This window comes from Pseudoliparis swirei, chromosome 2 (assembly GCF_029220125.1).
Source record: "Pseudoliparis swirei isolate HS2019 ecotype Mariana Trench chromosome 2, NWPU_hadal_v1, whole genome shotgun sequence".
NCBI lineage: Eukaryota > Metazoa > Chordata > Actinopteri > Perciformes > Liparidae > Pseudoliparis > Pseudoliparis swirei.
The window spans coordinates 9,198,276-9,223,729 of NC_079389.1; the positions used below are offsets into that span (position 1 = coordinate 9,198,276).

The window sequence follows — 25,454 nt, forward strand, 5'->3', positions numbered from 1 at the left end:
ATGTGCCGCAGCACGCAGACATGAGCTGGCCGCGCTGCCCTCACCGTGGAGGAATCAAGCGCTCCCCTGGAGCTCTGCTGTGAGGTGCCACTTATCAGCCAATCAAAAAAAAGAAATGGGCTACACAATAGACAATCAGAAAAAAACGTATCTGTTGTATCTGGATAAGATTTAATCCAGCAACCAATGAAAATAAAGCATCCTGGATAGATATGTCACTCTTGCCTGTCTCCAAAACTTAAGAGCCCTGTTAATGACATGTGGTTCAATTAAGTACTTACTCTCTTAAACTTTAAATCTTGAAATAATGTGTTGTGTTTGTGAGTGTGATTTTGTGTGGTGATGTAAACTCAGCTGTCATAACAAGCAGCAGGAGAGCACATTGTTAACCTCTTGGTATACTGCATGCTCAACACATCAGAGCATTGTTTGTTAAGCATAGCATTTATCTTTTTAATTGCAGGCCTAGGAAAAGTACCCTCTCAAAAAATTTCCAAACAGCTCTTTGAACAAGTAAGATGTATTATAAAGAATTTAACATAAAGACAGGACATTTGTGCAATAGAATTAGTCATGTTTTTGTAAATGAGAGTAGAGTTATTAAAAAACAGTTTAATTATTTAAGGTAGCAAAGATGCCTCGTAAAACACCTTTGCCAGGCCAGAATGCAGGGTACAACATGGGTACAACGCCACATTAATTCAAATTTCCTGATATTTGAGCCACCAACGTGTGTGGCTGCGTGCGTGGCAACATTTTGGTTACCCCCGACAAAATCTCATTCCAAGGTTTTTTGAAAAGTTGGCAGCTCTGCATATGTAGGGTTGGGTCCCGAAAACCGGTGCCACGGGCTCACGCAGTCAAACACGGTGCAAGCCCCCGCGTTTGACTGCGTGAGCCCGTGCGGAGCACATCAGCGGTCAGGCTGGGCACGATGGGGAGACCGGTCCCCCTGAACACGTGGAGACCGATGCAGAGTAGAGCAGCCTTAACTCAGATTAGTATCATAACATTGATTGCAAGTCTTGCATTTAAAAAGTAAGGCAACAAATGATAAATTATCCATTATAACCATGCTTAGGTCGCTCGTAGCTAGCGCTAGCTCGTAGCTACGAGCTAGCGCTAGCTACGAGCCACGAGCGCCAGTCTGATATCCGTTTTTTGTCAGTGCCGCCATGATAACGGCTTTTACAGGGAATATGGCCGAAGAGGTTTTTAATGTCCCCATTGTGCTTCTTTTTTTGAGTATCGGTTCAGGCACCGTTTAGGCACCGGTATCATATTAAAAGTACCGGTTTAGCATCGGTATCGGGAAGAAGAAAAAAACGATACCCATCCCTACACATAGGCTATGTCCATATTATTCAAACTAAGTGCAATGCCAACATATGGGCTCACACAGCCTAGAGATGGTATTGAGCACTCCAAAAAAGACATAGTTAACATTAAAGATCTGTATGGCTTCTTTCCTCAGAAAGGAGATTCATGACATTGCAGCTTTACCAGTTTTACACCAGATTGCTTCTTGTTATTTTACATAGTAAGCCTCAAATCCCTCTTCGCAGCGACAGGAGGATGGAGACCTGATCCGAGGTGTGAGAAAAGGTATAAACCAATGAGAAGATGCATTTCCTAATTCACCAATAGGCATAATCAACCACTTGTCCTCCCTCCCCCTGCGCCTGCCTTCCATTCTCTCTTCTCGTCTCTTCTCTTCTATCATCGTACACTAATGTAGTTCAGTGTGTCAGGCACTACTGAAATATTAACTCTGCAGCGAGCAGGAATACGTGCCAGCAGGTATTGCTTAGTGCACCATCATGATGTGAGAGATCCCGTCTCTTCCTCCATGTGTGTGGATGTGTTTGTATGGGTGTGTCTGTTTCAGCCCCTTTTTTAATGTGTCTTATTAAACGGCAAACGTTTCTCTCATGGTATATCAGTAAAAAGAGGATTCCATGTGTGTTTCGAAGCGTAGTGGAGGTTAGCCCAGCTGCTGTATTGCAGCAGCTCCAGCATGTGCATGCCACACATGTTTGACTATTCCCGTTAAGGTCACGAGGGGTCTTTGAGTATGCGGCTTGCAGCTGCAGGAAGGGGAAAAGGCTGTGATAAATAAACCAGGATGAGCGCTGCCCTGTTTCCTTGTCTTCCCCCCCTGGTCCTCACAACCAGAGGGTGACATCTGGGCAACCACAGCAGATAGGAAGCATCCCTTTTCAAATGGATTTTGGCACAGCTGGATCAAAATGTTCGGTTTACGTTAAACCAAAAGTGTCTTTTGCGAGTGTCCTGCAGAAAGACAAACTATAGAGACAAGAAAGGGATTTTTTTTGTGCCACTTTTCAAGATTACATCTTTTTATGACACCTTTCCTTTTCTGCTTTCGTCTCCCTCCATTGAAGTCCTGAGACATTTGAATAAAAAGCCACACTAGCAGATGAATCATTCCCTGTGTATGATACAAATGTTGTTGTTCCACTCCCAATATATCGGTGTACTTGGCAGAAAGGCCAGCGTGTGATCAAGCAGCAACTAATCTTTTGTGGAAGAAAGCCTCCCTATGTGATGTTTTGGCCTAAAAGGTTTAAATCCTCCCATATCTTTGACATGTTTCGTAAACACAGGTTTCTTTGAAACGTGAGTCAGGTCACAGGATTTTCCGACAGATTTAATTGTATTGGACTAAAGTGTTTTTTATTAATACATTTTTCATGAATTATTTAATATACAAAATAATAAATGTTCCTTTCTTTTTTTTTTGCAACATATAATGCTTTCTACTGTATATGGCATGACCTTAATTTCATGTGATTCATCCATTTCTGCTAGTGGCTCTTGTCTCTCAGCTGAACTAAATAAGCATTCAGCCATATTGCTGTTTGCCTGACCATGGAATCAGACTCTCCCTCTGGATACAACCGCATTTATTGTAACCCATTTATTCCACAGTTATTCATCCGGCTCCCAAAAGGAGTCTAGTTTCGTGGAGTAAAAAATGAAAGTGATTAATTTATTTGCATCAAATCTGCATGTTGAAATGAAAAGGATGGACATGGGAAAGCGTTAAGAAACGCACATCGTGGCTCAAGAGGAGAATGAGCAAGTGACTTGGCGAGTGAGACAGATGCACACGCGAGTTGTGTTGTACCGAAGCTCAGCATTGGTTGAAGCTGCAGCTCACACAGCATCCTTCACCCACCCCCCCCCCCCACCCCTCTCTCTCTCTCTCTCTCATCCCTCGCTCTCTCCTCTACCTCTCACTCACTTACTCACTGGATCTCGTCTGCTGACTGAGGTATTCCTACAAGCACGGACCGGGGCAGCATAGGAATTACAGTGAGACGCTGTGTGTGTGTGTGTGTATATACATGAATTCCAGCCGCCCTCCTTGGCTCTCCTCTCTGGATCCTCTTTTTTTGCCTGGACACCAGCGCTCTCTCCTCTGGTCAGGAGCTGTGGATTTGCGGGTCAGAGTTGAAGAAGATGGAGCAGGGGACAGTCAAGGAAACGGGGTCACTGGTCGACTCTCCTAACTGATGCCTGTTTGGACCTGGAGGAATGGGGTGCACCACCAGCACGGTTGTGATTGATGGGCTGCGTACCGTCGTGGAGAGGAACTGTAGTGGCTACATCTGTAAGGGAGCAGCTGAGCCCATTGGGCCATCTGAGGCTGAGCGAGCGCTGAGTAGGAGAGAGTCGCGTGAATCGCCAACACCTAGAGTACTGAAGGTGTGTGTGTGTGTGTGTGTGTGTGTGTGTGTGTGTGTGCAGACACATTGTGCTTGGTATTGTGCTGTTGCATTCAAATAGCCAACACATATGTATTGGAGGTGCAATTATATATCATTTGCATTATGAATTATCATTGTTTTGTTTATGAAATACCAGAAACTGCTTATAACAATTACCCAGAGCCTGAAGTAACACCTTTTTTTAACATGATTTTTTTTCATCCGAATATCAATCCAACAACAAAAAAGAGAAAAGCATAAATCCTTATATTCTGAAAAGCAGTGAATATTTAGCCCTGTTTCGATAGATGAATTCCAATTGTTAAAGATGTTGACTGATTGTTTCAGCCCTAATACAACAGCAAATGACACCAAATGTCCCTTCAAACTATAATGTTTCTGCTCAGTCAGCTGTCTCATGATGATGATGCTACATCATAAAACTCATGATGACATTGCAGCAAATAATCATAAATGAGAAGCTGGAGCGAGCAAATGTTTAGCATTTTTGCTTGATAAATCCAAATGAAGCGATGTCTAAAAATGCCTAAAACAAACATTTATTTTGCTGAACTGTTTCTAAGATTCTTATGAAGATGGAAAATACAGGACATGAATATGATACACGACTCTGATGTAAATGATGTTGCTTTATGTACAGTCTGTGCAGGTTTGAAAAGTGCAACCATTTCCCCATATTGACACAGAACTAAACCTGGCAACTTCCTTACTGTCGTTCATGTTTAACAGATGCAGATCAACACCAATACTAATAATCATCCTCAGTTCTGCCGTGTGAATGTGTAGTAGTTTTAAATGTAGGGCAGTGGGAGGGCTGGAACTCGCCTCTCACTCAGCGCTGCTGCATGGGTTAAAGCCTCTGTGGGCCGGGATGGGGGTGAGGGGGGGGGGCGGACGACAGTGAGCTCTGTGTCTGCTGGAAATCAATCACCGCTTTTCATCGCTGAACCGGCGGCTTTTTGCTTCCCCCGTACCAGCTTGTCTTGCCCTTGTTTGTGTTTACTCACCATAGTGTGTGTGTGTGTGTGTGTGTGTGTGTGTGTTTGTGTCTCCTTCCTGTCGCTGGTTCATCAGATCCACAGTAGAGAGCAGAGTGACAGTGAGCTCAGAGCAGGGATTTAGGTCAAGGGCACGGTTGCGCCTCTTGGCTGAGAGCAGGTCTTATCATCCAGACCGGTTCAATTAATCCTCTGACGGCATTTAGCAGTCTTAACAAATCAATAGTTAAATGTGGGCAGAGGATGTGGTTTGTCCGACACGCCTGAGACTGCACGTCCAAAACTTAATACATCAATGAATAATACTTAATCCTTTTCCTCATCCTCCAGTCAGTTGATACAACAAATGTATTCTGATAGGCAACTATATATATATATATATATATATATATATACTGTGTAGCTGTACTGAAAACATGGGTAGCTAATGTTAAACACACTGACATTATTTCTTAAAAACATAGTTAGTTTCTTTGTGAAACTTGTTTGTTTTTGGGCACCACAGTAGGATAAAAAGCTCCACGTCTTGTTCTGTAGACGCTGACTTTAACTTTCTACAAGATTATCTCAAAATGAGCAGCAGCACACGCAGACTTTTCAGTGTTGGATGTTGTTCCTATATTCACTCTTTGCCTGGTTCTAGAAAGATATGGAGTCTGGACTATTATGATTGCCCTTTTAGTTCCTTCTGATTGCAGCAGGTGATTATTTCTGGGAATTAAAAACCGAGCACACGCACACACGCATGGGCACACACTCACAGACAAAGCTGCCTGTCAATGGGAGGCTGCTCTGTACTCTCGAGGCATGGAGTAATTAAACAACCTGTTTTGGCCTTTTCACTGCGCTGTTATTCCACTGGATGATTGCAACAGCTCTGCCTATTCCTTCCTCACGGACACTCTAATCTCCTGAGGAGGTGATCTGCCTTCAGATAAAAGCCTCAGATTTGAGATGCTGCATCAATGTGTTTGCTAGTGCAAGTCAATCGTGTCATGTTTGGCTCTCGATCTCCAGAAAGTTATCGAGAGCACCCTTTGGTGTTCATGTATGGTCTTTCTTGGCTTTTCACAATGGTACAGTTTCCTTTATTTCAATGACATGTTTGAATGCTGCGAAAGAAGCAATCAGGTGTCTGCTGGTTTCATCAGAGGTTTGTTGTTGCAGAGAAAGGAAGAGCAATGTGAGACGTCAGCGTGGTGCCAGAGAAAAGGGCGGCATCCTTTGAACTTGTGATGGTTTTCCTTTCATAGAGCCATGCCTAATGAGTCAATTATGCTTTAAGTTGAGTTGATGAAATACTTTACCCGGTCTCTATGTCATCGGCAAACCATTTACAGATTAGATGCGTCATACTCGTGGTTTAAGCATGTGTGTTTAATATGACATTGTGAAATCTTTGACTCCCAGCCTATTGTCATAGTCTGGAGGATGAAATGATACATAATCATTAACACATAGATATGCCGCTATCCCTACTAAAAACCTAACCTTTTCTGGAAATATATAAATACATTTGATTGGGAAACCCCTCTGTATTTCAACATGTCTTACATTTTCACATTTCTTAATTTTGTTTTGTTTGTGACTGTATGTTATTATCTTTGACATCACCCTGAAGGTGTAAGATTGGATGGAGAACCAGCATTAAATGCTCACTACGATCACAGCCCTGAACACTTTGACAAATCCTCCAGCTTTTGTTTCCCAGCTTAATGGCTTTACAGTAAAACAACAGCACACTTTCCATGTGCTCAGGTTTGTTTTTCTTGGTGATTGCTTCCTACTTTTGAGACGTTTCAGCCATCCTGGCGTTTCTTTAAAGGCTTCAGACGTCACACAATGTGTGTGTGGTTGCGTGATGCTGACTGATATATATATATGTATAAACTGGACCATTATCTCCAGCACTCACATACTTAAGAGACTTTCTGGCACCAGTAGTTTTTCCCACAGATTCAACGGCAGCCTTATTCATCAATACTGTTAGTTACATGTAAGGCCTGCGCGGGTCAATATAGCCGTCCTTACTTCTTGTCCATCGTAGCTTTTTTTGTGTATCGTAACAATGATAAATATAGATTGTGTTTTTGTGTGTACCGCTGTTCAGTTACTCAAGACTGTTGTGTGAGCCGACCGTCTTGGCCTCATGATTACATCCTGTTTTAGGATGCCATTGTATCCCACGTCCGACTACGGTAATGTTATTAGCAGAGGGAGTAGACACTGTGCGGTGTTATTTATTACCTCCATGTTAAGATCTATTTCTCAACTCACAGTTCAGTACTCTGGGGATGGCTGCAGGATAGTGGGTCCTGGTGCTGCGGCTGGAGCGGGGTGCGCCATGTTTTTGTTACATTCCAGGTTACACCCTGTTTTGCTTTTGGCTCATGCTGGGAAGGCGTGGACATTGCATCCAGCCTATGTTAAGTAATCAAAAAGCCCGTTTGTAGTCCAGGCTGAGAAATACAACTTGATAGATGGGACAAAATCAAAAATCAAATGTGTGTAGAAGTTGCACAACAATAAAAAAAATGTAAAACTGCCCAACTATGGACAACTATTGACACACAGGTACTGTAATGTGCTTCATACAACCGCATGCTGACAACGTTATGGCAAATGCTTCCTGTCGTGAGTCTGTTCAGCATTGCATCATGGGTACAGATGTTACGGGAGCTATATTACTCTGACATGTGTTGGGCTAAGAACACTGTAATTAATTGTAATGTCCTTTATGTATTTTATATATAGATTATCACTTGATTATTGCGCAAGATGATGAAACAATTCCTTTTATTTGTTTTTTCTCTCCAGTTGTGGCATTAAGTGACATCTAATTAAAACCAGCATAAGTCTCAACTGACACAACCTTTTGTTCCAAAACATTCTGTCTATCTGCTTCTGGGAAAACTTTTTTAACACAAGTGTTTGTTCAGCCACTTAAAGTGCTCAGTGGGCCTTCCTGCTCAGACCAAATGCCAATTTGTTGCACAGAAACACATTTGAATTAGTTTCCATGGATAAATCTGCACAACTTTGCACGTCTGAATTTCATTTTAATGTATTCACTCGGGAATCGTGGACCAGGGCTGCAGTGCAGAAAGGAAGTCTCTCTTTGTGCTGCAGATATGAGATGTCCGGGAGAGGAAACGTGCCTTTGTACAATCTCAGAGATCAAAGTGTGGCATTATTCTCGAGGCACAATTAAGGACATTACAGGAAAGGTCCAACGATAAAATGGCTTCTGTTGTTCTTGCAGAGTCTGCTGGGTCCAAATGCAAAATGACTTCATGAATAACATTCTTAAACGATGTTTAACCATTGCAAAAACCAGAGTGTGTGATACGTTACTCAATCTGGCGTTTCACAAAGATGTCTGATAAAATTGGACCCCGGGATGTTGTAAGAAGAGAGCGAGGAGTGCACTGCACTCTCTGCGGCGAGCATCCAAAGTGGAATTCTGGTTATGATAAACATCCAATGAAATATAGAAAACCTGAAATAACAAAAGCAATGATGCATGTTTCATTATCTTGCCAAATCTAAAGTTTTCTGTAAAGCACCAGCTTGCTATTGACCGAATGAACTGAAGCGTTTCTGTTCAACAGCGTGACTGTATAATAGCAAATTAACTGATAAACACACAGGTGTCTGAGACTCTCTGTGCTGCCCTTGGTGATCTTATTTGCTCCTATGATGACAGTGATTTGTAACCCAGCTTTCACCTGCCGATCAACTTATATCCCTTTCACATACCCCGTCCCCTCATAGACCAGGCATGCTGATCTGCATCTATGCCATCGGGTCGTTCAAGTCATAGCCAGCTTTATTCTCACGCTGTCATCAGAATGTGCATTGAGATGCGCCAGACAGGATCTTGTGTCAAAGTGTGTTTTCTGGCAGTTGACCACACGTCCCCCGATGGCAGTCCTCTCGAAGCCGCCACGCTAGACGAGGCAACACACTTTAACCCTCAGGAGGCCCAGCTCTGGTTTAAGGAGTGCATCCTCACCTGCACACAGAAGTGCCCTTCATTTCTTTATTCTGGTATTCACCTCAAGTGTACACGGTGACTCCTCTTAGTTTCATTCCAAGTCGACTAACATTTTTCGATTAGTTTAGTTTAATGCTTTTTTTCATGCTGAATGACTTATTTCAAAGAGAACATATTAACACATATCTGGCAAACACAATATTTTAATCGGGGCTTCTGTGTGATTCTTTGTGGAGAAACTCAGATTAACAGATCGATCAACTCAATCAGTTTATTGTTTAATCCACAAAATCACGTTGGACTAAGAATGTATTTGGTCAAGGAGAGCTCTGCATATAATACCTGCACAAAGGGAAACGTAAAAGAGCGAGTGGTGGCTTCATGTGGCATGAGGAGCCCACAGAGGGCGGGCACACCTGTCTTTAATCAACCCACTGCATCACAGCCACGAGCTCATGCCACATGGGAGATCTGACATTGTAGTAGTGGGGTCGCTGATGTAGCTGTTTTATACTGTAAAGTTTTGTCAAATATTAACAAATTATATACACTTGATCTGCTATATTGATATAGAAAATAACTGAGAGACACATTCAGAGGCCACATTAACGCCCTTAGCTGCTGAGCGATGTTTGCTGGTTGAGTTTGTGTTGTAGATTAAGACTAAAAGCAAAAGATAAGGGTTTAAATATTACAAACATCGAGGCGATAATCACCTTTGGTAGGTGACATCTGGGAGAGGTTGCTTTAAGGTTTCAGATCAGCGTCTTATGAATATCTTGGACTAACCCTGGACGATAATTAAGCCTACAAATAACAACTAGGTTCACAATTGATTCATCTGCAGAAGTTTCTTTGAGTGACGCTTTGTTCAGTGTTAGAAATGTCAGTAAACAGCAGAATAATATCCAAAACAATGTCCCAGAGCCCAAGGTGACTTCTTCAGGTGAGTTGTTTTGATTGACCCACTGTCCAAAACTCAAACATTCAGTTTACAATTCCATTTCTCAAAGAAAAAAAGCAAATCTTTACATTTGAAAACATGAAACCCCACAATGGTTGGTGTTTTCCCCCATTACCGATTATTCTAAAGAATAAAGATTTATTTGTCACATACACACACAGTGTGTGCAGAAATAGTGGCAATGCTCAGCAGGAATGAATGCAAGGCAACAAGTACAACTGTTACAATAAAAACAACACAATATTTACAGTAAGTGTGTGTGTGTGTGTGTGCCTAAGAGGGGCAGTTGTGTGGGGTCTGTGGGGTCCTGTGAGTCGGAGTTAGGAAAGAAACTCCGTCTCAGTCTCTCTTTCTTGCAGACTGTGACGGAGGCGCCTGCCCCTGCGCAGCAGCTGAAACAGTGTTTTGTTGGGTGGGTGGTGATCTTCCTGATCCTGGGGCTGCTGTCTGGTTCTGCACCTCCTGGTGTAGGGGGTGGGTGGGGGTGGGAGTGTGTCAGTGTTCAGCCACACTACGCACTCTGCCTCTGAAGAGCCTTCCTGTGTTGAGCGGAGCAGTGTCAGGACAAACCAGGCTGCTGTGCTCTCGCCTCCAGAGTAGAAGGAGAGAAAGGGATCTCTGAAAAGGATCCTGGTCTTAAATTCCTGAGCTGCCTGAGGTGAGGGTGCTGTTCGCCTTCTCTGTCTGTGTCTGTGTTCCTGTACCATGTTTATGATCCTTTGATGACTCCACATTTATACCACCACCTCTCCACAGAAATGGTAATTTCAGTAATTCACTATCATGGTTTACGCACTTTGACTGGATCTTTGTTGTCATGATACGATCGAAGACCATTTTGCCAAAATCTGCTGTTATTATCTCCAGAGGGATCATGCAATTGATCACGTGTGTGTGTGTGCGAGTCCACGAGTATGAGTTAGTGTTTGAGTTTTGAGTTAAGTGTGCACCTCTGTTACTGTCCACGGCTCATCTCGCATTCTGCTGCAGCAAACTGCAGAACATTTTGGGTGGCCAGTTATGGCTGCATGCTCAAGGACCTCGAGTGGTTTGGGTTGATTCACACTTTCTCAAAATACCTTTTATTGCCTATTGTATACATCCATTGACTGGTTTTATACTGCCATATGTTAGATTTTATGAAGTGTCTTACACAATGCCCTGGAGCCAATAGCCTGCATACATTGCTGTTAGTTTTGAGTTTGAATTAAGTGTGTTTTGCGACATCTTACAGCCCATTAGTGTCTAGACGCGGGTGAGCCGATTAGGCATTGTATTGATTCAGTCACACAATACAGCAGTAGTCATGCAGACACACCTGTTATTAGCTGCACTCAAATAAATGTACTTTTCTAGTTGCATATGTAGTTCTCCATTCAATTTTCTTAATTGAGATACAACTGTTGTTATTATCCTGATTTTGACCATTATACATATCTGCGTGTGAGGCCCAGAGGGGCACGTGACTGTGGGGGGGGGGGGGGGGGGAGCAGCTGACACGGCCCTGCCCCCCCTCGCCTCAAGCTCAGATGCAGGAGTGAAAAGATAACATCCTCCCCTTCTGTGGCCCACCGAGGAATCTGTAGGTCGGGCCTCCTCCTCGGTGGGTTGACTGGCTGCATCCCACTGGAATGCTCCTCGAGCAGTTGCGTCAACGAGCGGCGAGACAGAAGCCGGGCCTAATCTCAAACTCTGTGATCACTCACAGAGAGACTGTCTCCGCTGCAGTCATGAACAGTTGAAGCAAAGCCAGCAACGCAAACATCAGGGACCAACGGTCGACCGTCAAAGTCTGTGACGATGACTAACTTCATGTCCCGCACTGCTGATTCAAAAAGAGTCCGTTCTTGAGTCTTTCATCGTTAATGTGGGTCAGGATTAGTCCCCATGTCCTGCTCCAATCTGATGAGCTCAGTTTGGCAGCTTATCTGTGATGTTCAGGCAGCAAATCACTTGTAAATCGCTGGAGCTGATTCCCTGCTTGGTGCCCTCATACTCTCTGTACTCAGCAGATGCTTGAGTGGTTTCTCATTGTTGTCCTATTCTCTCCAAGCTTGTTCCTCTTGGGTGAAACTTAAGCCAGCTCCTGTTTCAGCTGTCCCACACAAAGCGTGGACAGTCCCTGCCCAGACTGTAATACTTGAGGAATGCGTCTCTTTTGTTTGCCTTTGTCAACCCTGTGTCACCGTGCAGGTGGAAAGTGTGGGGTCAGTTAGCTTTATTGCGTGTGTGTGTGTGTGTTTGTGTTTAACTCTCCCAGGCAGCACAGCTGAGTGTAGGAGGGGCCATGTCCTCCGCCTGGGTGTGAGTCCACTGCTTTCATACAGACGGAGCAGTCTGAGAAGGGAGGGTGTGAGCACGGCTCCGGGAGGTGAAATACAAACTTCACAAACATTTCCCAGCACTGGGATTCTTCTCCATCGGATATGCTGGCTGTCCGCCGCTCTTTGGGATCTAGCTCGGAGATATTTAGCTGTTGACAATGCAAGGAAGGGTTAGTAAAGCTCCGAAGAAGGAGTTGGTGATTGAGAGTCCGCAGCAGTACAAGAGCTCGGCTGTAGCTGAGTCCGAGGTTGACGCGGTGCCACAGGTGGTGGTAAGTCATTCAAGGACTTTTTCTGTAAAGACATATGATACTTTTGAGTTTCTGTGAAAAAGCTGTTCTGATCTCTAAGAACATGTTTTACAGTGTGCAGGTTAACCACAGTCATGAAGCCCTGAAGAGGTGTCATGTGAGCGTCTGCATCTTTCATTACACACAACGCTGCCAACTTTCATCGGTAATGTGCAACGTTGGCACCGGCTTAGCCGACTGTTGAACTTTAACCACCTGTAGGGCACGAGCACGCGACTCCCTTGAGTCTTAAACATGACCGTGGCTTGTAAAATATCTTTATTGGCTCAAAAGTCAACCCGGAGATAACATCCTGCCCTGCGATGAAGGTGTGCAGAGTGGAGAGGACGGTTAAGGACTGTATCGGTTAGTGCAGCGGCACTACACAGCACCATTGTCCATGGCTGTGAGAGGGTGCAGTGATGGGCGGAGTGGGTGCTGCAGCTAAACAGCTGCTAGGCCACTGTGGAGAGGGAGTGGAAGAAATGGCTTCATCACTTTCTGTTCTACGAGCTTTTCTGAGATGAACGCCTGTTAGTTGACTTAATTATACAGACGTCAAACATGCATTTGCATTGTTCTGGTTTTATTTTGTTTTAATATTTATACAGAATCAGAAACATTTATTTGCCACGAGTGTTAGACACGCAATGAATTTGACTTGGTGGCTGGTGTGTACATTAGACAAACGAACAAACCAACATCAACAGTCAACTTACAATGGTATAAAATAAAATTGCACGAACAGATAACAGTGCTGTAGACAAGGTACTATTAGTGTGTGTTAAAGTGTAATGTGTGTTTAAAAGACATGTGCAGTTAAATATTAAGTATAAAGAGGTGTGCGTGTGACCGGTGGGAAATTCCAATGTTGGAGTGTATTTTTGGATCACGAGAAACATCGGACATCGAGATAGAAGACCAAGACATTAAATCTGTTTCCGGGGACTGATACGACAATAATACAATACAAGTTGGGACTAGATCGATCGGCTACGGTCAGCATTGTGGTTTGAGGGAATGACTGAGCTCCTGCTTGTGCATGTTTCATTTCTTTTTCTTATTCAGTGCTGAGTGTACTTTGTGGTTGACCACCTCCACTGGCCACTGGCAAAGCAATGTGGAAGAGCCCAGAGGGGTTTGGAGTACAGTCGGCAACAACAAGTGGGATGAGCAACCCAGCACTGGTGAGGAGAGGGCACCATCTCTTTAATGGGATCAACTCTTTAAGCAGGGACTTTAAATATCAGAATCCATTTCAATTGCAGGAGTTTTCAGCTTCAGCCGGTATTTAGACAGAAAAAGGCTTTTTAGGTGAAGTAACAGGAAGTGCAGTCTGTGCAAAGAGATGTTAGGCATTTTATTTCAGTACAAGCAAAGTACACACACACACACACACACACACACATATACATCTTGTGTCTGCAAGTAAGCAACAGACACTACTTTTTTCCTTTCTTTCTAGCGTTTGTTGAAATGTGTGGGTATTTTAATTGCAACTACATTTAAGACCTGATAAGAGGCGGACTGATGATGTCACAGCCTGCTTTCGCTGGCAGACATGGTGGCACCGTCTCAGCTCTCCCCTCCTTGTCCTTGATACAAGGTCCTGCCCCCGCTGTCCTCCGTGTACTCCGTGCTCTGTTATTAACAAGGTTGCTAGCAACATGTATTTCGGGAGGTCAACATCCATGACTCCCCCTCATCATGAGATCATGCTTGTGTTATCAGTCCCAGATGTGGAGGCAACATGTGGGCCGTGCTGTCACTCAGCACATAAACCTGGAGATGTGTCACTGTTCACGTTGCACTCTGCTGTTCTCCTGGCTGTAGGATGCATCCTCTTGTCCCGTCAGCCAGAAGTGTTGACAACGGACTTTCCATCTCATAACGACTGTATCTTTGCAGGGCACGAGTCCTCTCCGGCCTCTGCCACTTGAGAGTAGGGGTCAGTGCTTTAACATTAGGCAAACACGATGACATGATGCCCCATACATCCATAATCATCTTTTGATAACGTAGCCACATCTGCTCTTGAGCTACAAAACAACTTCACATTTCTAAACTGATTTCTGATCAGGGATTCTCATCAAGTACAATAAGAGTAAAAGGCGCATGGTGGAGGTTTGTTTCACGACGTGGACTAAATTGTGTTTCATGAAGTGCCTGTGATTGAAGTAGAATTGCTGGTTTCCATGACGTAAATGTCCTGCATGTTTGCTCTCGTGGAGACATACGCTCATTGAGACCTTCCTCCTGCTAAGGCGAATGCCTTTGCTCTGAGCAGGTGGAGCCCTGATCGACTTATCGCAGTTTATTCAAGAGGTAGCGTGTCTTGGGAAAACCTAAAATACAATATTTAAGATTTAAGAAAGTTATTTCTTAGTGTGCTCTGTTCTGACACGTGTAGAGTATTAGATGCTGCGTTTGATTCAGACATGTCGTCCAAAGGCATCATTTTTACTGCCAATGCTTGAATTCAAATCTTCTTCTTTGCGCTCATTGAATGTACTTTTCATTTTCATGAACATACTAGTCTCTTTTACTCTATTTGAAAGTGTAATCGCAAATCGCAAAAGGATGTCAGCTCATACCCACTAGCAGGGTATCAGTATCTTCCTTGTGCCACAACTCCAATTTCACTCTCATTCGGTGAGTTTTACCGGATGAAGGTCAGCAGGGTCGGTTACACAAGCAAAGCCAACCATGAACCGCAACATCACTGATTTGTGTCTGCCCGAGGGCCATTGTTGGATGTTATTACCCATCTGTCTTCTCCCTCATTTCCTGTCATATTTCCCCTGAATTTAGTTAATAAAGGTGTAAAATGCACCAACCACAACAAAAATACATGTGCCAATTCTATTTCATCCAGTCCCATCATGTGCATGTTAACCTTCATATTAGAGCTACCATGTGAACATCAAATACCCCGTTCTTAGAGTGCTCCGTCTGTGTTCTCCAGGTTAAGCCGAAGGTCATCGAGCCGCTGGACTATGAAAATGTGCTGGTGCAGAGGAAGACACAAATCCTCAGTGATGTCCTCAGAGACATGCTGCAGTTCCCCCATGAAGACTTTGAGGTGAGTTTCACACCAGTTTCATGCATGAAAGTCACATCCACACTCTAAAAAAACTGCTGCATAGGCCTTATTTTTAGGAGAATATTGTAACTATGTGGGTGGTGTAAAGTGTGTGGTGGTGTGGAGCTTAAGGAGTGGTAATAACACGACACTGTCGTAGTCCGAGCTTTAACTCACGTTTCCACTGTGGAAAGGGAGGCACTTTCGGAAAAAGAAATCCACTCTATAATAAATAATAGTTATTGGCACATTATTGTTTTTGTTATCTGTCCAAAATTCCTTATTTACCCGCCCACTTGCGTGTTTTTCTTGGTTGTATTCGTTTGCCGTTAGCAGTTTTCTTTGGACCAAGGCGTGGCCAGTGCAGTGAGTACAGGGCGGGGTCATTTACAGGGGTTTTATTTGTGTTTAGATCCTTCCATGCTGTAGCGAGAGAGAGGGGTTTATTTGGCTCATTCATTCTCTATTGTTGTGACAGAGCCACTGTTTGTTATCTTCTGCCACATTGTACGGGACATACGCTCTCACACTTTCCGCGGTGAGGATGGAAAATCTAAAATGGAAATCTGGCCCGGTGCTGGTACTTCAGGAAATGAGACTTTCTGAAAACACACCTTTTCCGACTATATCTGGATTAAAACACAGATTTGCACTTCAGTGGCAATTAAATAGCTCTTACTTATGGTACTTTTGTCGTTCGACTATGTTGAGGAAATGTTACTTCCTGTATTCTTGTTGTTCTTAGTTTGTACTCTAGGTTGAAATGCACTTATTGTAAGTCGCTTTGGATAAAAGCGTCTATTGATTACATGTTTTTTACATTTTTTTATTTGTTTTTAAATGCTTCTTCTTAAGTCCCTTATCCTTGACCTGTAAATCTGGGCTAAGTCATATGGACGAGCTACAGTATATATTGACTTTCAGAGTCGGATACTGTGTTGACTCAGCGATTTCAAAAAAAACTTCCGTCCACTCCAGTAAAATCCCCAAATATTGTACACAGAATGTATCTTTTTCACATAAGTATTTATCCTTTTTTTTTTTTTAAGAAGCGTCATTTACATGAGTACACTTGAATGCACCAGATGGGTGGACTTCAAATCAAGCTATCCTTTCAAAAGCATTCCCGTGCAACTAAAAAACATATTTACCAAAATAAAAGATAATTTTGCAGATGAACATTACAGTCTGATCTTTATTATATGGGACGGTCTTATGTAAGAAATCTAAACAATTACTATATTATTCTACAATATTATACTCCCCTACTTTACTATTTTATATTCTTATAATATTATTTTGCTGCAGTATATACTGTACTATATTGTGTTTATAAAACTACCAGTATTATTATTACATTTCACCTAATATTGCACTAACTATGTTATCATTATTATTAGTAGTAGTATTGTATATTATTCGGGTATACACATTGTTTACATTCTAGATTTGGTGACACCCTCCTATTAATCAAACCATTGACACTTTACTTCATAACTTAGTGTTTATATTATATATTTGCTATTTAAATATTTGTTAATATTTTTACTTTTTAATTTAAACCTCTTATGGTTCTCATTGATTTCAGTTGAATATCCTCTGTGGAGATGAAACGATGCTCTCCTTATTTTAAAACCACCTGTGTTGCATGTTTGTAATGGAGGAGATTTAAATGAATTTGGGCTGAACCTTTCCATTTACTGTACTGGAGAAGATGGCTGTGTAGAATAAAATGAAAGTGAACAAGTTTTCATCACTTTGCGTTTGCCGCTTTTTAAAGCTGTTAGTTAGAGTTTACAGAGGCCTGGCAGCTGGGTGCTCAGTGACAGTAGGACAGCCGTGGCTTTGTCTTCTCTTGTGTCATGCTCCTCCAGCCTGCTGCTGTGAACATAACATACCAACTTTACACACACACGGTACGTTGTCAGGGGCTGACAGGTGATTCTGTCTCAAGAAAACACCACAGGCACAGGGATTGAAGCCAACATCTGTTCCGACCTCCCGGGACTTGAGCAAAGTTTTAATCAGCTTCAGTTTTCAACCGTTGGTGCTGCTAGTGAAAGGGGGTTAAAGGGGGTACTCATACTGAAACCTCAATATGCATCCAGACAGTACTAAGTGTACATTGTTAGTTGGTGATAAATCAAGTCTAAAACAAGCAGAAGCTCCTCTTTGTTATTTTTCTGTATGAATCCTGTCTGTTTCTCATTAATAGAATCCAAAAGCAGGTCTCTACCTTATCTTATCCCTGCTGGCACATCAAGAGTCATGTGTTGGTGCACGGCATTTGAGAGCCAGTGTTTATATCATCTCCATCTGGTTTTGATCTGGAAGTTTTTGGCACATTGCAGTTATGCGCAGGTCTCTCTGCAAGGTTTCTGGAGAACTTTGTCAAGGATTACGATGAGGGGGCCCTTCCTTCCCTGAGGTCTGGCCCCATCACTGCCGTAAAAAGCCCAAAGATTAGGATGTTATTATTTTTATTTTACTTCACAGTTGCCATATTTTTGAAGGATAAGGCTGGCAATGTTCTGTATCTTTTGTTATTGTCAACAAATCCCATGATGACACTAAAACCAACGCGTTACTTTGATTCTCAGTACTTGCCAGCTTCTCGTCTGTTCTGTCAGAGGCTATACATTTGAAAAAGTTGGGAACAACAATATATTGTTTCCCTTTTATTAGCCACACACTACCACAGGGCTAAATGGATGGTCCACCTCTTTTGGCGCAGAAGCGTAGCCCCCACCCTCCAGTAAACACTATTAGCTCTGCCAGCACTTTTGCCATTGTTTGCACAGCCGCTGCAGTGTGGAAACAATTAATATGCTTTTTGAATTTATCTTCCACATTTTTTTGATACTTTTACATAACATTAGATGTCATTTAGCTGACACTTTTATCCCAAGCGACTTACTATCATACACTGTAGACACAGCTACAGGGAGCAGTTCAGGGTTAAATGTCTTGCTCAAGGACACATCGACTAGGGCATGGATTGAACCGCTAACCCCCTGATTGAAAGAGGGAACTGCTAACCACTGGCCCACAGTCGCCTGTATACTTGTAAATCTAATGACATTCCAGCAGTACTTTGTTTATTATGTGAGCATGCTAACACAATGTCAGATGTTGAACATGTATATGTCATGGGGTGAGGGTCAGGTGCAGAGAAACTGGCAATACTACAGATTTAAAGCAAAACAAAAACACACAACATAAAAACTCTGGCTTGAAAGCAACTACAAAAAAACACTAGGAAACAACAACGCGAACAAAGACTGGAAATAGATAATCGAAAAAGAGACACTACTAGAAACGGAAATAAAGACAACAAACTGAAAGGAGACATGGGGAAGACTGGCACAATATATGGGGGGGAAACAGGTGTACAGCATGAGACAATCAAGGAGACAGGAGAGGCTGAGGGCAGGTGAAGGGAATTAACCAATCAAGGAGATAGGAGTGGCTGAGGGCAGGTGAAGGGAATTAACCAATCAAGGAGACAGGAGTGGCTGAGGGCAGGTAAAGTGATTTAACAATGAAGACAGAGGAGACACAGAGTAGGGCGTTACAGTATAATAATTTATCAACCAACATCAGCATGTTAGCATTGCCATTGTATGAATTAAGCTAGTATACTGACGTCAGCATTTAGCTAATGTTAGCATGCTATGTTGCCGACAGCCTCATGGAGGTGCTGGCATGTAAATTCAGTCTTGCTGAAAGGGAAAGGCGAAATAATTTGACAAAAAGAAATTGAGGTAGGCTACTGTCGTTTATAGCAAACTCAAGTGAATTATGAGTGTATTATTTGTGGACGACTAAAGACACAGATTTGATGAGGGTATGAGGTATTTACAGCAGCATGACTGTTTGTTGGAATGACTGAATATAAACTATGGGACATATTGAGTACAACAGTGTTGCTCATTAATGTGTTTTCAATCATTTTAGGACAACAATAGAAGTCTATGGCACAGAGCAGTGGCGGCTGGTGAAAATTTTTTTTGGGGCGCAGTTTAAATAGCACTCAACAATGAGAAGAAAAGAGGTTTCGAGTAGAATATTGTAAAAAACAAAGCTTTATTTCAAGAACACACCGTGTTTAACACGGTCCAATAACAACTATCAACACACTGTAACTTTGGGCATGAGAGGTTCAGAGCAGCTTTAAGGAACATTGGGTTGGGTTTCAGAGGTTTGCAAAATAAAAGAGTTTCACCCTCACATGAAAGAGGTTCAGAGCAGAATAGAGTCAGAAAGAGATCACATGTTACATTGGGTGACAGAGCAGACCCACTACTGGAAAGACAAGTAGCCTCCTCTCTTTAAAGTTGGCAAACTTCTCAATAACTCTCTGGTTAAAGTCAATCATGTCTGTAACCAGCCTGTTTCCATTATTCTTGAGGGAATGTGTCTGTTTTTCAGAACTTCTTCGTTGTGTTTTCGATGCCAGTTCGGTCTGCTTCTGCTGACTGCAAACAGGGTTAGCTTCAGGCTGTTAGCGAGTTAGCTTCATGCTCTTAGCTAGATAACTGCGGCAAGATTCGTGCTTTACACTTGTCTGCAGCTCTTTAGATCCCTCACCCCGTTGTAGTCCAGAGAGTTTCAGTCCCAGGACTTTGGAACAACAGACAGGAGAAACTAAACAGCTCATTACTCACTGAGCTCCAGCTAACAGCTCCGTTAGCAACCTGCTCCCGTAGCTCCGTGGAGCTCTCTGGCTGAGGGAAGATACTGGTCTCTGATCTGCCGAATAGTCCAGTCACGTGAAATAATAAAACGATGTCATTGGCCAATGAGCGCACATTTTTGTGCCCCAAGATTCACGTTTCATCCGCCAATGAGAAGCGGTCCTTGCCGAAACGACTGAAATGTTTTCTCGCTCCCGCACACACACATTGGGCCGGTGTCCCGAAAAAGGGGAGGGGCTTCTCTCCGTGAGGATGAGTGGCGATATATTATATTTTTTCACATTAACTTAAGTGGTTGTTGACAGGCTGACGGTCTCCCACACACATTTAGCACGTCAACACGGTATATTTACTATTTAAATGATTTGGCATATAATGTTTTTTGACAGGATTTTTTTTTTTTTTTCATCTCAAAATTTTAAGAGGGGCGGCGCCCTAGTGCCCCCTATGGACGCACCGCCACTGGCACAGAGGAATTACTGTATCATGTCTTTTTGTGGACAATTACAAAAATAAAGAATAGCAACGACCTTTCTTTAATGTAGGTTTGAACTTAGTAATTATGAGACCACTGCTGAGGTGGGGACGCCTTGAAGCCCACTTGATTCATGTTCGTCCACCCTGGGCTAATTTACGGTTTATTTCACCAGATAATCTCATGGTTCTCCCTGGCAACTTGTAGCCCAATTAAATGCTTCCTGTTGTCCACTTCCTGGCTCCCTCTTACCTCCATGCCTGTTTATTTATGCTGCTTGGTTTGTAAAGATTATCATCTGCCCTGCAGGAAACCTGGCTAGCGTAGAGGAAGGGGAGACTTCAGGTTCGAAAATGCGAGCTCGGTGTGGAATTTGTCATAGTTGACACAACCACTGCAAAGCCAAGGTCATTCAGATTGACAGTTGGGCAAAGGAGAAAGATGACGCTTTAGATTTTTAAAAAGTTGAATTTGTTATCCTTCAGCTTAATATATCTTTTTATTAATTCATGCATTATTTGGTGAATAATATGTCAGACAACAGTAAAAATCATAAATTACGAAGTGATTAATTTGCTGTTGATCCCCTATTGAATTGCACACATGAATATTTATGGGTTTATAAATAAGATAGTTGACGGGTATTGATATCAGATAATAACTCGGTCCCACTATGGTCAAAGTGGTTTCATCTTAATAGCTCTGTGGTATATTGAACCGTAAACTAACATACATGGACACGATATTTCTGCTCAAAGTGCTTTTCATTTCAACAAAAATGTGTTGGGGAAAATATATTAACGGTTTTGTCTGCGTCCATCTCGTCATAGAAAACACAACTGACAAGCGTTCTACTTGTGCAAAGCCATAATTCACTTGTTTCCGTTAAACTCAGTCATCTGAACTGCTCCACTTAATGATTGTGTTCATATTACTCTTGCTTTTAGGGATTATTTGTGGTTAAATGCACTTTATTTCTTAATGAATCCTCGTGCTAAGGACCGGATGGAGATGTTGTTGCGCAAAGCAATATTTGACTCCAGGTTTGTTTAAATAGAGCTCCAGCTTTCACATTTAGTTAAATCTGACTTATTGCTTTGGTTGTCTGTAAGCGTGTAGGATTAAGAGATGTCAGAGCAGCTTGGATGGCTGTTGACATGTCTTGTTGAAGCGGGCTTTTTCTCAGCGTTCTTGTTCTGCTGTGAAACTGCTGTTTGGCTGCGGTGCACAGTAAACCTTGTTGGTCTTTATCGAATGCCTCAAACGAGGCATTGGAGGTGCTGAGATGCTGATTACTCAGAGTGCGGCTGCAAAACAGTGCCAGAGAGCCGCACTCGCTGTGTGTTTGTGATTCCCGGAGCTGAATAGTATGGACAAGCATGCTGCCTCCCTCACACACTGCCCATTTGAACCCTCAGAAACACATCAGTCCTTCCCCAAACATCGACAAATATGTCAAAGAACACCAAGAGCAACTGTGTTCAGCTGAGACTACAAACTGGAAGACTAAGTGTCCCGCTTTAGCAATGTCTTCAACATTTAGTTTTAACTTTTGCAATGTTGTCATGTTTGTTGTAATTTCCTCGCTCTGTTGCTCTTTTTGAATGGACCATTGCTTTGTTTTGCAGATTTCAACTTTGAGGCAGCAAGGAAGAACTCTCTACCCTACAGTGCCTGAAAATGCTGAGAGGGAGGCCCGGAGTCTGTTTGTCCAAGAGGTAAGCAGATTTAAAGGCCCTCAAAACACATTGTGTTAATCAACTTAGCCTTAGCAATAGGGCGCTACGTAAACATAACATTTTCTAGTCAGTTTAGGTTATTTCCCATTGGAGATTTCTGTATTTGTGTTTCATCTGAAGTGGGGAGAGCTCAGATGGGGGATAAAAGTGATGTTTTTTTAGTTTTTTTATTTACATGCACTAATCAGGGTTTAGCACAATTGTAATCAAAATCTGGATACCAGAACAATGTCAATCAAATATGATCAAACCCCACTCACACAGTGCTGATGAAGAATAGTTCATAAACATTTTAAAAAAAACTGAACTGTACTGTAAATCGGGTACAGAGTGATTAGGAAAATATATCACTTGCACATAAACCACACACACGCATTGCAGCAGAATATTGACACTAATGTGAGACATGACTGAATTTGTGGACTAATAATAGCAGCAAGCTACATCGTGCATCACAGCTGATGAGGAAACCTCTTTATTTCAGCAACATGATGATTAATCTAACCTTAAGATGCGGTTGCATAAATGACGTCTCATTACCGATCATTGGTGGAGGGAACGAGACTATTTCGACTGTATTTCCTCAGCAATATCTATTAATGCCGGAGGCCGTAGGAATGATACAATTCAATTAATTTTGACAATCCGCAGGTTTATCAAACTTCTGGTTATTGTCTGTCCGTGTTTGTTTATAGTGCTGAGTATTGAGCATATCTGCTATCAAACAGCAACAAAATACCATATGACAAATAATGATATTAATAATGTTTACTAATTTAATTGCGGTGGAACTAAAAGAGATTATATTCTGAATTATTATTTTTGATAAGAAAATGAGAGCGGAAATGTTTCTTCCAGTGGTTTATCATCCGTCACATGCACACTTCTTTTACTGGCAGCCGGTAGTTCCCCTTCCAAGTCAAAGGGAGCCTTGTCTGAAGTCATAAAGATACTGAAACTCACCGTCAGGTTTTGTGTGACATCACCAGAACAGCTGTGGGGCTCAGCCCAGCAGGAGCCTCTCTGTTTCCGATCTCTCCCGATCAGGTTGCATTTCATCTCCCTGCCGGAGCAATTCTGGTAAACGACACGTAGTTCTGCAGAATAGATACCGGTGAGCGCCTCCTATCACGGACTAACAATGACCAGATGTCTCCTTTCCAAGTAAAGGCAGATAGAGGTGCACTCCCTCCCATTTTGTGCTAGTTCACTGACTTGAGGCTTTAATGGTTGTACAAAACAACCCTTGCATTTTGATTGTGGTTTCTTATGGTTCTAATAGCCAACAATTAAACACTTTCTTTCAAAGTATTTCATCTTGTGAATAATTAAAATGTTTCTGTGTTGGTTTTGGCTGTAAACTTACCAGACAACTGCTCAACACACTCGAATCTCTGATCCAGCTATTGGCGGTTTACTTGTGGGTAATGCCGGCACCAGGTTTTGACAAGAAAGAAGAAAGCTTGGAATCAAAGAGAAGAAATCTCCGGTTCTGATGCATTCATTCTCATTGTTCAAACAATCCATTGTGAGACTGACAGTGTGTCAATCAGTGGCGTGCTCTTTTAAAGGTGGCATGCTTCAACTGAAGTGCGAGTCACATGGTCGGACAATAGTGGAGCGGGTCAGCTATAAACGATACAAAGCGCTCAGTTATGTCACCGTATTAAATATTGTCGGACATATAAGCAGCACTACTAACTGTAGTTCTAAATTTGACAGAGGAAACATAACTAAACCATAGCTCTGGAAGGACCAATGAAGTAAATACACACAGCATATACACAAAGCACGGATTGCTTATATAGTTTTATTCTTCCTAACTATAAACACTTTCAACACAATCTAGCTCTTTTGATGCACACTGACACCTTGACACATCCCTAAACTACCACCGTGCTGTGTGTATTATGAATGTGCGTCTGTTATAGTGGTGTGTCATTTGTCTTTTTATTGTCTTCTTAGTGCATTAAGGCCTACAAATCGGACTGGCATGTCGTCAACTACAAGTATGAGGACTATTCTGCAGACTTTCGACAGCTTCCAAAGTAAGTCTCGAGTTGAAAACCTCAGCACTACTGTCCAACATATACACAGAGGCAATGTGGTAATGGGCCAAGACATTCTTATGATGGCCAAGTAAGAACAGCGACTGCATAAAATATAGACGCCAGAGGTTTTAAACTAAAAGACACGCAGTTACAGACTGTCACCGTTTGGTTTCCTGCTGTTGACTCTGGCTGTTACTTAATGACAAGGAAACGCAGAGTGTAAATACTTCTTATTTTCCTGCGACAAAAGAGTGTTTCCTTTTTACGGTGCACTGAATAATTTCCTCTTGTAGTCACTGTGGAAACCACCCTCATTGCCTGGAGATTGCGTCATCAAGTCCAGCTTCTTCCTTTCAGAATAGCTATTTTACTACCAACATGTCAGACTATGAGTTGAAAGTGACCTTATGATGTCACTGCTGCCACAGGTTCTGTTACCAGCAGGCATTGTACACCGTAACACATTTACCATGAGGTGCTGCTTTTCAGCACTGTTCAAACACACAAGTGACTTATTCAAGAAAAATTAAGAAAACCTAAGGAAAAGTCACATCTCAATCAAACCACGCCATCAAATGAAAAAGGAGTGTCCTTTTTTAAAGGAGTAAACCAAGATAAGATGTTATGAGGTTGTGTGTTAAGTAACTTATAGCAAAAACTATCAGATAAATGTGAGAGAAAATAGAGATATTTTGCTTAAAGTAACAGTGTGTAGCATTAATTGAGATCTATGCAGTCACCTGGAAATAGTAATGGTTGTGTTTTCGTGACCTCAGAATGAGTTGGTGTCTGAATACAGAGCCGGTCTTCTTCATTGAACCACCTGCCATGTTTCTCCAGTAGTTCGCCGACACGCTTGGTTCACAGAAGTTCAGCCGAATCCTACAAACTTTATCTTTTTAGCTGCCTGTACAGTATGCTGACCGGTAGTAATCTGTTAATACATACTATGTTAACCTGTTGATGAGAATCTATTATTTTAACAGCAAAGTGTCCAGGCCCGATAAACTGGCTGTCCATGTATTTGAAGTGGACGAGGATGTCGACAAAGATGAGGTGAGTCTTTAACTTATTTAGAGTTA

At 42.4% G+C, this 25,454-nt stretch overlaps 1 protein-coding gene across 3 annotated transcripts in view; it reads left to right on the forward strand.

Annotated features, from left to right (window-relative positions):
* The window catches only part of zmp:0000001200 (dedicator of cytokinesis protein 9), a 75,224-nt gene that overhangs the window by 16,608 nt on the left and 33,162 nt on the right, over positions 1 to 25,454 (forward strand). For 2 of the 3 annotated variants that reach the window (XM_056439287.1, XM_056439279.1), the window contains exons 2-5: positions 15,294 to 15,410; positions 22,211 to 22,300; positions 24,287 to 24,369; positions 25,359 to 25,428. In XM_056439287.1, the coding sequence (XP_056295262.1) occupies positions 15,294 to 15,410; positions 22,211 to 22,300; positions 24,287 to 24,369; positions 25,359 to 25,428 (360 nt within the window). Of the gene's footprint in view, positions 1 to 12,067; positions 12,311 to 15,293; positions 15,411 to 22,210; positions 22,301 to 24,286; positions 24,370 to 25,358; positions 25,429 to 25,454 lie in introns of those variants that run through there. The other variant, XM_056439295.1, reaches the window with a different exon arrangement.